The 13,680-nt window shown below is 54.4% G+C and overlaps 1 protein-coding gene across 1 annotated transcript in view; it reads right to left on the bottom strand.

Annotated features, from left to right (window-relative positions):
- Positions 1-649: 649 nt before the first annotated feature.
- LOC137535627 (oocyte zinc finger protein XlCOF29-like) overlaps positions 650-13,680 on the bottom strand; it is a 60,919-nt gene continuing 47,888 nt past the window's right edge. Inside the window, exon 6 of the mRNA XM_068257486.1 lies at positions 650-2,784. Within this exon, the coding sequence (XP_068113587.1) occupies positions 1,676-2,784 (1,109 nt within the window). The 3' untranslated portion in view covers positions 650-1,675. The remainder of the gene's footprint in view (positions 2,785-13,680) is intronic.

Raw genomic sequence — 13,680 nt, 5'->3', positions numbered from 1 at the left:
AGAGGAGAGATGTGTAAGTGCTGCCCCTAGAGGAGAGATGTGTAAGTGCTGCCCCCCCTGCTTCTAGAGGAGAGATGTGGAGGTGCTGCCTCTAGAGGAGAGATGTGGAGGTGCTGCCTCTAGCGGAGAGATGTGGAGGTGCTGCCTCTAGAGGAGAGATGTGGAGGTGCTGCCTCTATCGGAGAGATGTGGAGGTGCTGCCACTAGAGGAGAGATGTGGAGGTGCTGCCCCTAGAGGAGAGATGTGTAAGTGCTGCCCCTAGAGGAGAGATATGGAGGTGCTGCCTCTAGAGGAGAGATGTGGAGGTGCTGCCTCTAGAGGAGAGATGTGGAGGTGCTGCCTCTAGCGGAGAGATGTGGAGGTGCTGCCTCTAGAGGAGAGATGTGGAGGTGCTGCCTCTAGAGGAGAGATGTGGAGGTGCTGCCTCTAGCGGAGAGATGTGGAGGTGCTGCCTCTAGAGGAGAGATGTGGAGGTGCTGCCTCTAGAGGAGAGATGTGGAGGTGCTGCCTCTAGAGGAGAGATGTGGAGGTGCTGCCTCTAGCGGAGAGATGTGGAGGTGCGCCCTTGTAGGTAATAATTGCTAGGTACATACAAACTTTGCTGATATGCATTCACAGCTGGGACACAATAGAGACAAGGCCTCTTGCTTCATGCACGTCTGCTAACAGGGCAGTATATTTATTCAGTCATTAATTCAGCTGGTTACTAAGGATGTGATGCAAACTTTCAGAAAGAAATAATATGGCAGGACATAAAATAAAGAAAAAGTCATAAAGTTACACGTGAACTCAGTCCCCGAAGAATAGAATGATGGTTCCCACGGTAATCATCGGACACGTTATCATCTGACACGTTATCTTCTGACACGTTATCTCACCAATAAGAACGCGTTACACAGCAAGCAGCACCTCATGTTTCCGATGTGGTCACACTTCATGTGTTGTGTTCGGATGTGGTCACACTTCATGTGTTGTGTTCGGATGTGGTCACACTTCATGTGTTGTGTTCGGATGTGGTCACACTTCATGTACTGCCTTTAATTAAGACATTTTGTTATTTTCAATATGAAAAAAAAATCATAAGATGAAAGTTTCAAGGAAAAAAAAATCAATCTCTCAACTTTGTTGTTCACGGTTCCTCCTCCCAAATTATTGTCAACTTTTTCACAAATAAAAAAATAACTTTCCTCAACAGTATCCTGACTCATTTGCAACAGTCCCAAGCGATATATGATACATGTTAATAAAAAAGTTCCAGCCAAGATAGCGTTCCTCCTCAGTCAACTGTCTCTGGGCTACCAGGGGTTATCCATTGGCAAAAAGTTCCATGTTGGAAAGACAAATACTAAAGTTCGAAGACTTTGGCCACTGAACACAAAGGGATAAATCCCCCAAAACCAAATTGTTGGGAGGGAAATGGAAAGGGGGTTGACAATTTAAAATGAGAGTCTCCCTGATGCCACGGTGAGAATATTGCATAAGTTGGAAAAGGGATTTGGGGTGTGACAGACAAAGACACACATGCTACAATCCACAAGATCACAAAAGGGTCAGACTCTGGTAAACAAACATCTATAGCTGTTCATACATTAAAAAATGGCTTCTTCCACATGACAATTTACAGATGCCATGATTTTTGATCCAAAAAGTTGAACTGACCACCCATCAAACATTTCACAGGATTTGATTGACAAGGACATCTCGAACATTCAGAGCTGTGAAAGGGCTGCGTTCTATGTGGGTAGCTTGATGGACGATCAGATTGCTGTTCCTGGTGAAACACTTCCCACAGACTGGACAAGAATACGGCTTCTCACCTGTGTGACCAGTCAGGTGATTAAGAAGACTTGGCTTGTTGGCAAACACTTTGCCACACTCGGGACATGTCAGCCTCTCTCTTCTGTGGTCTCTCCGATGATTGGCAAAGTCTGAGCGACGCACAAAGCACTCCTGACACTCTGAACACGTGTAAGTCTTCAATGTCCGGTCCTTCTTGGTGGAAGTAACTGCCGCTTCCTCACTTGTTCCTTCTTCACAAGAATTTGCTTCCTCCACATTAGAAGCAGGTTTTGGGGGTAAATCATCTTTGGGTGGTGACTGGATTTCAGGTTCTGGAGCTGGTTCATCTTCCTCAGATCCTGATCCCCCCTCAATGGGGGCGAATGAAAATTTTGTGTGTGCATGTTTTATAAGAGCATTTACATCGGTATCTAAGTTACTGTTGTCATCAAATCCTAGGAAGTCTGGTGGCCCAGAACTGTTGGGAAACAACATAGGAGAAGGATCTGAATGAGAAGATGCAAACTGATCAAAATCTGCTGGTGCGTAGACGTTGGAGTCATTATCATCTTCTCGTGAGTCAGTATCTTCTGTACAATATTTAGAGGAGTAACGTTTTTTCTTGTTGCGTGGTGCTCTGCATGGCACAACATCTCTGGGGATAACGTCATCATCGTCTGACATGGATTCCTCTTTAATCTTTACTGACAGGAATTGTGCTCCGTCTGCAATGGTCCCCTCTTCACAGGCTGCAGCTTCCTCTTTTATACGGACAGTCGTCAACGCTACATGATCTGATTCGCCCACATTGTCCTCTCCACTACTCTCACTGATGGGCAGAGTTTTGTAGGGTTTACGATTTCGAACTGGCCGGGCGTAAGTGCCGGTCTCTGTGATCATCCCAACATCATGGCCAACTAGTTCTTCTTTATTGGAAGACCCATAAATGTCGGCATCTCCAGATATTGCTTCCTTACTCATGGATGACTCAGCTAATCGAGCTCCTGGAATCAAACAAATGAAGTTAGTTTTCAGGGGGAGATATATACGAGTAAAAGGCAGTGTTGGCTTACTTCCGGAAAGACAACTAGCAGATACAGCCAACAATGTTCTCCCATTATAGAGAAGGTCAGAAGACTTTATCAGGTGTAGGCCCAGTGTACTCACAGTCCATACAGCACCCGCCTGTGCCACGCCCTGATGGGTGTGACCTGTCAACTGCCTACAGTTGGATAATAGCAGTTGGTTGTCTTTCTGGAGGGAAGCAAGCTCATTCCTTTGTTATTTTATTTCTATTTTGGAAACATTCATTGTTAAAAGTTCACTCCAAATTCTGTTTGGAAACTGCTGTTTAATGATTTTAGATATACTATCTGGGATAGGGGGGGGGGGGGGGGGAGTCTATAATTTCACCTAAATTCTCAGAAATTTCACAAACGTTAATACTGTGTCTCCCTTATGTAACCGTCAAGACCTGGACTCCACAAGACCTGTGTTCTGTGGGATCTGACTATACATCTGTAATATACTGCATATAATGCAATATCAGACTATGATATAGTGCAGCTCCCCCTGGTGGTCAGGCCTGGACTCCACAAGACCTGTGGTACCTGACTGTATATGTATAATACATATAATACACTATCAGTCTATGATGTAGTGTAGCTCTAACTGGTGGTCAGGCCTGGACTCCACAAGACCTGTGGTACCTGACTATAGATCTATAATACATATAATACATTATCAGCCTATAATATAGTGCAGCTCCCCCTGGTGGTCAGGCCTGGACTCCACAAGACCTGTGTTCTGTGGGATCTGACTATACATCTGTAATATACTGCATATAATGCAATATCAGACTATGATATAGTGCAGCTCCCCCTGGTGGTCAGGCCTGAACTCCACAAGACCTGTGGTACCTGACTGTATATGTATAATACATATAATACACTATCAGTCTATGATGTAGTATAGCTCTAACTGGTGATCAGGCCTGGACTCCACAAGACTTGTGAAGGTGTCCTGTGGTATCTGGCTATACATCTATAATACATATAATACAATATCAGTCTATAATATAGTGCAGCGCCCCCCCCCCCCCCCCTGGTGGTCAGGCCTTGACTCCACAAGACCTGTGAAGGTGTCCTGTGGTATCTGACTATACATCTATAATACATACAATACACTATCAGCCTATAATATAGTGCAGCTCCCCCTGGTGGTCAGGCCTGGACTCCACAAGACCTGTGAAGGTGTCCTGTGGTATCTGACTATATATCTATAATACATATAATACATTATCAGCCTATAATTTAGTGCAGCTCCCCCTGGTGGTCAGGCCTGGACTCCACAAGACCTGTGAAGGTGTCCTGTGGTATCTGACTATAAATCTATAATACACTATCAGCCTATAATATAGTGCAGCTCCCCCTGGTGGTCAGGCCTGGACCCCACAAGACCTGTGAGGGTGTCCTGTGGTATCTGACTATATATCTATAATACATATAATACACTATCAGCCTATAATATAGTGCAGCTCCCCCTGGTGGTCAGGCCTGGACTCCACAAGACTTGTGAGGGTGTCCTGTGGTATATGGCTATATACCAATAATACATATAATACACTATCAGCCTACAATAAAGTGCAGCTCCCCCTGGTGGTCAGGCCTGGACTCCACAAGACCTGTGAAGGTGTCCTGTGGTATCTGGCTATATATCTATAATACATATATTACAATATCAGTCTATAATATAGTGCAGCTCCCCCTGGTGGTCAGGCCTGGACTCCACAAGACTTGTGAAGGTGTCCTGTGGCATCTGACTATATATCTATAATACATATAATACACTATCAGTCTATAATATAGTGCAGCTCCCCCTGGTGGTCAGGCCTGGACTCCACAAGACCTGTTAGGGTGTCCTGTGGTATCTGACTATATATCTATAATACATATAATACACTATCAGTCTATAATATAGTGCAGCTCCTCCTGGTGGTCAGGCCTGGATTCCACAAGACCTGTGAAGGTGTCCTGTGGTATCTGACTATATATCTATAATACATATAATACACTATCAGCCTATAATATAGTGCAGCTCCCCCTGGTGGTCAGACCTGGACCCCACAAGACCTGTGATGGTGTCCTGTGGTATATGACTATATATCTATAATACATATAATACATTATCAGCCTATAATATAGTGCAGCTCCCCCTGCTGGTAAGGCCTGGACTCCACAAGACCTGTGTCCGGTGGTATCTGACTATATATCTATAATATATTAGACTATCAGCCTATAATATAGTGCAGCTCCCCCTGGTGGTCAGACCTGGACCCCACAAGACCTGTGATGGTGTCCTGTGGTATCAGACTATATATCTATAATATGTATAATACACTATCAGCCTATAATATAGTGCAGCTCCCCCTGCTGGTCAGACCTGGACCCCACAAGACGTGTGCCCTGTGGTATCTGACTATATATCTATAATACATATAATACATTATCAGCCTATAATATAGTGCAGCTCCCCCTGCTGGTAAGACCTGGACTCCACAAGACCTGTGTCCGGAGGTATCTGACTATATATCTATAATATATTACACTATCAGCCTATAATATAGTGCAGCTCCCCCTGGTGGTCAGACCTGGACCCCACAAGACCTGTGATGGTGTCCTGTGGTATCAGACTATATATCTATAATATGTATAATACACTATCAGCCTATAATATAGTGCAGCTCCCCCTGCTGGTCAGACCTGGACCCCACAAGACGTGTGCCCTGTGGTATCTGACTATATATCTATAATACATATAATACATTATCAGCCTATAATATAGTGCAGCTCCCCCTGCTGGTCAGGCCTGGACTCCACAAGACCTGTGTCCTGTGGTATCTGACTATACATCTGCAATATACTGCATATAATACAATATCAGCCAATGACATAGTGCAGTTCCCCCTGGTGGTCAGGCCTGTGAGGGTTTCCTGTGGTCAGGGGTGCTCGGATACCCCTTTTCAAAATCCGAATTGATCCGGATCCGGATACCCAGCTATCCGAACCTTGCGGTATCCGGATTGATGCGGATATCCAAATGCATTATCCGCGGATATCCAACCCATTCGGATATCCGCATAGAAAACTGGAAGTGGCCTTTAAATTGCTTCCAAAACTTTTTTTAGGGTAAATGAGGCATGTAGCATCATTATTTTTTAAAGGGGAACACTAATTGATGATGTGGGGATTTAAAATCCCCCTCCTCCCCAAAAAAATTGGCTGTCAAAGTGTCAATTAACATCAGGAGGACTAGGTTCCAGGACCAGGAAGTGGTCGTACTGCCACAACTGGGACAGCACAGACACATCCAAAAAAAGTCACAGCAATTAGATAGTTCACCATGGCACCACGGCTCAGTAAAAACATTAGGAGAGGTTCCAGGGAGCGGTCGTACTGCCGCAGTTGGGGCCTAGTCCCCACAACTGGGACAGCAGAGACACTTCCCAAAAAATTACACAGCAATTGTGTTTAGATAGTTCACCGTGGCACTTGGTGGTACCACGGCTCAGTAAAAACATTAGGAGAGGTTCCAGGAAGCGGTCGTACTGCCGCAGTTGGGGCCTCCCCACAACTGGGACAGCAGAGACACTTCCAGTAAAATTACACAGCAATTGTGTTTAGATAGTTCACCGTGGCACTTGGTGGTACCACGGCTCAGTAAAAAAAATGTTGAACCAGGCTTATGATGACTCAAGAAGACGGAGCCTGGAGGTTGTGGTGGTAAAGGGTGGTAAGGCAGGCATAGTGATTTTCAGCCATCTCATTTCCCCCTCTTGCCAACAACAGGGGCCAGGAACTCACCAACCACCCAAGAATGGTTGATTTTGAGGAACGTCAGTCTGTCCACAGACTGGAAGGACAGGCGAGAGCGCTTCTCAGTTACCACGCCACTGGCCGCACTGAAGCACCTTTCGGACAGCACGCTGGAAGGGGGGCAAGCAAGGACTTCCAGGGCGTACTGCGCCAGCTCGCTCCAAATATCCAGGTGCTTGACCCAGTAATCCAAGGGGTCCACAGGGGTGTCGGTGTCAAGGCCGCTGTAGGACCCTATATAGTCTGCCACCATCCAGGTGAGGCGCTGGTTATGGCTGTGAGAGCCAAATGCTGTTGCTGCAGGCACCTCCTCGCTCGGCAGCTGTACCGGCGTGGCGTACAGCGCCTTTGTGAGAGACAGCAGGTTTGATGGGCGCCTGCTGCTGATGGACGCAGGCACCTGCTGCTGTGCTGGCTGGACTGTGACAGGGGGGAGTCTGGGGGAAGGCTTCCTCCAAGCGCTGAACCAGGGACCACTGCAACTCCCTCAATTGGCGCACAGGGTCTCCTCCTGCTGCAGGCAGGAACTGAGCCAGCTTCCCCTTCAGCCGTGGGTCCAGCATCAGGGTGATCCACATGTCCTCCCGACCACGCATCTCTTTGACCCTTGGGTCCCTGAGCAGGCACTGCAACATGTGCGCTGCCATGGGGAAGAGGGCTGCCATCTCTGCTGACACATAGTCGTCTTCATCACCCCCAGTTCTGTCCTCCTCCTCTGATTCCTGAGCCTCCCCCTGCTCTCTCCACCCCCGCGCCACTGCATCTGAACTCGGCTGTGTCCCCTCATCTTCAAGGTCAGGGACCTCCAACTCCATATCCTCAAGCTCCTCCTCCTGACGCACAGACGTGGACTGTGGTTGTTGCTGCTGCTGCTGCTCCTGCTGTATCAACGCTGCCTCTCCCACTTCCAGCAGAGCATTGAGGGCCTTGTGCAGCATGCAGACCATGGTCACCCATTCACAAACCAACGCAAGGTCCCAGCTGACCATGTTGGTGGCCTTCAGGAAGGGTGCCAGGACCAAGCACACCAGCTGCATTTTGCTCCAATCAGCACTGCGTATGATCTCCGGGAGGTGGGTGGTGCTGGTCCCGAACACGGTGGCATCGGCGGTGGCTTTGGCCAAGTAACAGTTGACAGCCTGCTTCTGCTCCACCAGACGTTCCAACATGGCCAGGGTGGAATTCCACCGTGTTGGAACGTCTATGATCAGACGGTGCCGTGGCAGGTTCAGCTCCAGCTGCACGGCTTCCAGGGCTGCTGAGGCACCGCCTAAGTGGCGGAAATAACCCGCCGTTTTGTGAGCCGCTTTTAAAAGTGGCTCCATCCCCTGGTAGGTGCTCAGATATTTCTGAACCACCAGGTTCAGGATGTGGGCAAGACAGGGGATGTGGGTGAGGTCTCCCCGGTGGATGGCAGCAACAAGGTTGGCCCCATTATCGGACACCACCTCTCCGACTCTGAGGCCTCTGGGGGTCAGCCAACTCCTCTCCTGCTCTTAGAGTTTGTCCAGGACGTGGTCTGCTGTCAGTTTATTCTTGCCCAGGCTGACCATCTCCAGCAGCGCTTGGCAGTGGCGGGCCTTCACACTGCTGCTGAGGCGGGGGCATTTGGCGGAGGGTGGAACCGGACCACAGGAACCTGCTGAACTTTCCCTGACCCTGCTGCGGGGTAGCACCACCCACTGGCTTGACGATGGTGCTGTCCCCTCCTCACCCCCTTCCACCAAACTGATCCAGTGGGCCGTGAAGGACAGATAGCGGCCTGTCCCGAACCTGCTGCTCCAGGAGTCCATCGTCACATGGACCTGGTCCCCTACCGCATGGTCTAGGCCACGCTCCACGTTGGCCATCGCAAAGCGGTGCAGTGCTGGCATGGCCGATTGGCCGTGCGTAAGAAATAGTGCCGGCTGGGTATTGGCCAATCTGGCGCTGCGCTCTGCAGGAGCGCACGCATGTTGCTCCCCTCCTGCACAAAGGAGTACGGGAGGAGCTGAGAGGACATGGCCCATGCAAGCAGGCCGTTGAGCTGCCGAATGCGACGGCTGCTGGGAGGCTGAGCCTTGATGACAAAGGACTCGCTCAGCATGGTCTGGTGTTGCTTGCACGGGATGAGGAGGAGGGAGCAGATGAGACTGCTGAGGACTGGCTGCCTGAACAGGCCTCAGTGTCGGTAGGAGTGGTAAAGGGGGTTCTGGTGGTGCTTTTGGCCAGAGCACTGCCAGCACCAGCTTCCTTCAGCCTCTTGAACTCCTCATGCTCGTGAGGATGTTTTTTGGAAAGATGAGTTATGAAGCTGGAGGTGCCGTAGTTGGAGGGGTTACAACCTCTGCTCAGCTTCACCTGGCACACATTGCAAGTTACAAACTGGCTGTCCACTGAGGGCAGATCAAAAAACTGCCAGATTGGGGATAGAAATTTGCCCCTACGCCCTGAATGGGCTACTGCTGCTGCTTTTTTTCTACCTGCGGTAGTTGGCCCTGCGGTGGTTGGGGCCTGGGGTGGTTGGGGCCTGCGGTGGTTGTGGCCTGGGGAGGAGTGGTGTGGCTGGTGGTTGCAGCAGGAGAAGATGAAGCAGCAGGCTGTAGGTCCCGCATTCCATGCCCACTGGTGCTCCTGCCAGTGTCAGCGATGCTAATCCTCCATGACAGACCCACGGATGCCTCCTCCTCCTCCTCAGACTCAGAGCCAACATCCCCCTCTTGTGGTTGGTAGTCACGGTCAGCATTATTATCATCATCATCAAACAATGGCTGGGATGGTGATGACCCCCCACACTCTTCTTCTGCTGACACCTCAGGCAAGGAATCCCCCCCAACTATCACCGTCACCATCTTTGACTCCTCCGGAAACCCCAGTGCGCCCGGAATGTCCTTCTCCAAGAGGGTGGAGCTTTCTCTTGTAGAGCTGGTGCCCTGCTCATCCACCATCAGCTGCATCACAGGCTCCGCGTGTTTCTCCTCTAATTTGTGGCACTGACCCTGCTGAAAAATGGCCGCTACACGCTGCTGCTCCTCTGCAGCGTGACTCCCCCTATCAGTTGGGCGCGCAGTGCGGCCACGGCCAGTGGCTGCCGGCTGAATGGGCAGTGTGGCAGAACTACTGGTGGTGACGGTGCAGCTACACGCTGCTGCGCCTCTGCAGCGTGACTCCCCCTATCAGCAGGGTACCCAGTGCGTCCACGGCCAGTGGCTACTGGCTGAATGGGCAGTGTGGCAGACCTGCTGGTGGTGACGGTGCAGCTGCACGCTGCTGCGTCTCTGCAGCGGGACTCCCCCTATCAGTTGGGCGCGCAGTGCGTCCACGGCCAGTGGCTACTGGCTGAATGGGCAGTGTGGCAGACCTGCTGGTGGTGACGGTGCAGCTACACGCTGCTGCGCCTCTGCAGCGTGACACCCCCTATTAGCAGGGTACCCAGTGCGTCCACGGCCAGTGGCTACTGGCTGAATGGGCAGTGTGGCAGACCTGCTGGTGGTGACGGTGCAGCTACACGCTGCTGCTCCTCTGCAGCGTGACTCCCCCTATCAGCTGGGTGCCCAGTGCGTCCACGGCCAGTGGCTGCCGGCTGAATGGGCAGTGTGGCAGGCCTGCTGGCGGTGACGGTGCAGCTACACGCTGCTGCGCCTCTGCAGCCTGACTCCCCCTATCAGCTGGGCGCTCAGTGCGGCCACGGCCAGTGGCTACCAGCTGAATGGGCAGTGTGGCAGGCCTGCTGGCGGTGACGGTGCAGCTACACGCTGCTGCGCCTCTGCAGCCTGACTCCCCCTATCAGCTGGGTGCCCAGTGCGGCCACGGCCAGTGGCTACTGGCTGAATGGGCAGTGTGGCAGAACTGCTGGCGGTGACGGTGCAGCTACATGCTGCTGCACCTCTGCAGCGTGACTCCCCCTATCAGTTGGGCGCGCAGTGCGGCCACGGCCAGTGGCTACCAGCTGAATGGGCAGTATGGCAGGCCTGCTGGCGGTGACGGTGCAGCTACACGCTGCTGCGCCTCTGCAGCCTGACTCCCCCTATCAGCTGGGCGCCCAGTGCGGCCACGGCCAGTGGCTAGCGGCTGAATGGGCAGTGTGGCAGAACTGCTGGCGGTGACGGTGCAGCTACATGCTGCTGCGCCTCTGCAGCGTGACTCCCCCTAGCAGCTGCCTGCCCAGTGCGTCCACGGCCAGTGGCTGCCGGCTGAATGGGCAGTGTGGCAGACCTGCTGGTGGTGACGGTGCAGCTACACGCTGCTGCGCCTCTGCAGCGTGACTCCCCCTATCAGCTGGGCGCGCAGTGCGGCCACGGCCAGTGGCTGCCGGCTGAATGGGCAGTGTGGCAGGCCTGCTGGTGGTGACGGTGCAGCTACATGCTGCTGTGCCTCTGCAGTGTGACTCCCCCTATCAGCTGGGTGCCCAGTGTGTCCACGGCCAGTGGCTACCGGCTGAATGGGCAGTGTGGCAGACCTGCTGGCGGTGACGGTGCAGCTACATGCTGCTGCGCCTCTGCAGCGTGACTCCCCCTATCAGCTGGGCGCGCAGTGCGGCCACGGCCAGTGGCTGCCGGCTGAATGGGCAGTGTGGCAGACCTGCTGGCGGTGACGGTGCAGCTACATGCTGCTGCGCCTCTGCAGCGTGACTCCCCCTATCAGCTGGGCGCGCAGTGCGGCCACGGCCAGTGGCTACCGGCTGAATGGGCAGTGTGGCAGACCTGCTGGCGGTGACGGTGCAGCTACATGCTGCTGCGCCTCTGCAGCGTGACTCCCCCTATCAGCTGGGCGCGCAGTGCGGCCACGGCCAGTGGCTGCCGGCTGAATGGGCAGTGTGGCAGACCTGCTGGCGGTGACGGTGCAGCTACATGCTGCTGCGCCTCTGCAGCGTGACTCCCCCTATCAGCTGGGCGCGCAGTGCGGCCACGGCCCGTGGGTACCGGCTGAATGGGCAGTGTGGCAGACCTGCTGGCGGTGACGGGGCAGCTACACGCTGCTGCGCCTCTGCAGCGGGACTCCCCCTATCAGCAGGGTACCCAGTGCGGCCACGGCCAGTGGCTACCGGCTGAAGGGGCAGTGTGGCAGAACTGCTGGCGTTGATGGTGCAGCTACATGCTGCTGTGCCTCTGCAGCGTGACTCCCCCTATCAGCTGGGCGCCCAGTGCATCCACGGCCAGTGGCTACCGGCTGAATGGGCAGTGTGGCAGGCCTGCTGGCGGTGACGGTGCAGCTACATGCTGCTGCGCCTCTGCAGTGTGACTCCCCCTATCAGCTGGGAGCGCAGTGCGTCCACGGCCAGTGGCTACCGGCTGTATGGGCAGTGTGGCAGAACTGGTGACGGTGCAGCTACATGCTGCTGTGCCTCTGCAGCCTGACTCCCCCTATCAGCTGCCTGCCCAGTGCGTCCACGGCCAGTGGCTACCGGCTGAATGGGCAGTGCGGCAGAACTGCTGGCGGTGATGGTGCAGCTACATGCTGCTGCGCCTCTGCAGCGTGACTCCCCCTATCAGCTGGGCGCCCAGTGCGGCCACGGCCAGTGGCTACCGGCTGAATGGGCAGTGTGGCAGAACTGCTGGCGGTGACGGTGCAGCTGCACGCTGCTGCGCCTCTGCAGCGGGACTCCCCCTATCAGTTGGGCGCGCAGTGCGGCCACGGCCAGTGGCTACCGGCTGTATGGGCAGTGTGGCAGACCTGCTGGCGGTGACGGTGCAGCTACATGCTGCTGCGTCTCTGCAGCGTGACTCCACCCATCAGCTGGGAGCGCAGTGCGGCCACGGCCAGTGGCTGCCGGCTGAAGGGGCAGTGTGGCAGAACTGCTGGCGGTGACGGTGCAGCTACATGCTGCTGCGCCTCTGCAGCGTGACTCCCCCTATCAGCTGGGCGCGCAGTGCGGCCACGGCCAGTGGCTAGCGGCTGAATGGGCAGTGTGGCAGACCTGCTGGCGGTGACGGTGCAGCTACATGCTGCTGCGCCTCTGCAGTGTGACTCCCCCTATCAGCTGGGTGCCCAGTGCGGCCACGGCCAGTGGCTACCGGCTGAATGGGCAGTGTGGCAGAACTGCTGGTGGTGACGGTGCAGCTACACGCTGCTGCGTCTCTGCAGCGTGACTCCCCCTATCAGCTGGGTGCCCAGTGTGTCCACGGCCAGTGGCTACCGGCTGAATGGGCAGTGTGGCAAACCTGCTGGCGGTGCAGCTACACGCTGCTGCGCCTCTGCAGCGTGACTCCCCCTATCAGCTGGGCGCCCAGTGCGTCCACGGCCAGTGGCTACCGGCTGAATGGGCAGTGTGGCAGAACTGCTGGCGGTGACGGTGCAGCTACATGCTGCTGCGCCTCTGCAGCGTGACTCCCCCTATCAGCTGGGCGCCCAGTGCGTCCACGGCCAGTGGCTGCCGGCTGAATAGGCAGTGTGGCAGAACTGCTGGCGGTGACGGTGCAGCTACATGCTGCTGCGCCTCTGCAGCGTGACTCCCCCTATCAGCTGGGTGCCCAGTGCGTCCACGGCCAGTGGCTGCCGGCTGAATAGGCAGTGTGGCAAACCTGCTGGCGGTGACGGTGCAGCTACACGCTGCTGCGCCTCTGCAGCGTGACTCCCCCTATCAGCTGGGCGCTCAGTGCGTCCACGGCCAGTGGCTACCGGCTGAATGGGCAGTGTGGCAGACCTGCTGGCGGTGACGGTGCAGCTACACGCTGCTGCGCCTCTGCAGTGTGACTCCCCCTATCAGTTGGGTGCCCAGTGCGGCCACGGCCAGTGGCTACCGGCTGAAGGGGCAGTGTGGCAGACCTGCTGGTGGTGACGGTGCAGCTACACGCTGCTGCGTCTCTGCAGCGGGACTCCCCCTATCAGTTGGGCGCGCAGTGCGGCCACGGCCAGTGGCTACCGGCTGAATGGGCAGTGTGGCAAACCTGCTGGCGGTGACGGTGCAGCTACATGCTGCTGCTCCTCTGCAGCGTGACTCCCCCTATCAGCTGGGCGCGCAGTGCGGCCACGGCCAGTGGCTACCGGCTGAATGGGCAGTGTGGCAGACCTGCTGGCAGTGACGGAGCAGCTACATGCTGCTGCGCC

This window comes from Hyperolius riggenbachi, chromosome 10, assembly GCF_040937935.1.
Source record: "Hyperolius riggenbachi isolate aHypRig1 chromosome 10, aHypRig1.pri, whole genome shotgun sequence".
NCBI classification, from domain to species: Eukaryota; Metazoa; Chordata; class Amphibia; order Anura; family Hyperoliidae; genus Hyperolius; species Hyperolius riggenbachi.
This window is presented reverse-complemented; position numbering and strand designations above follow the sequence as displayed.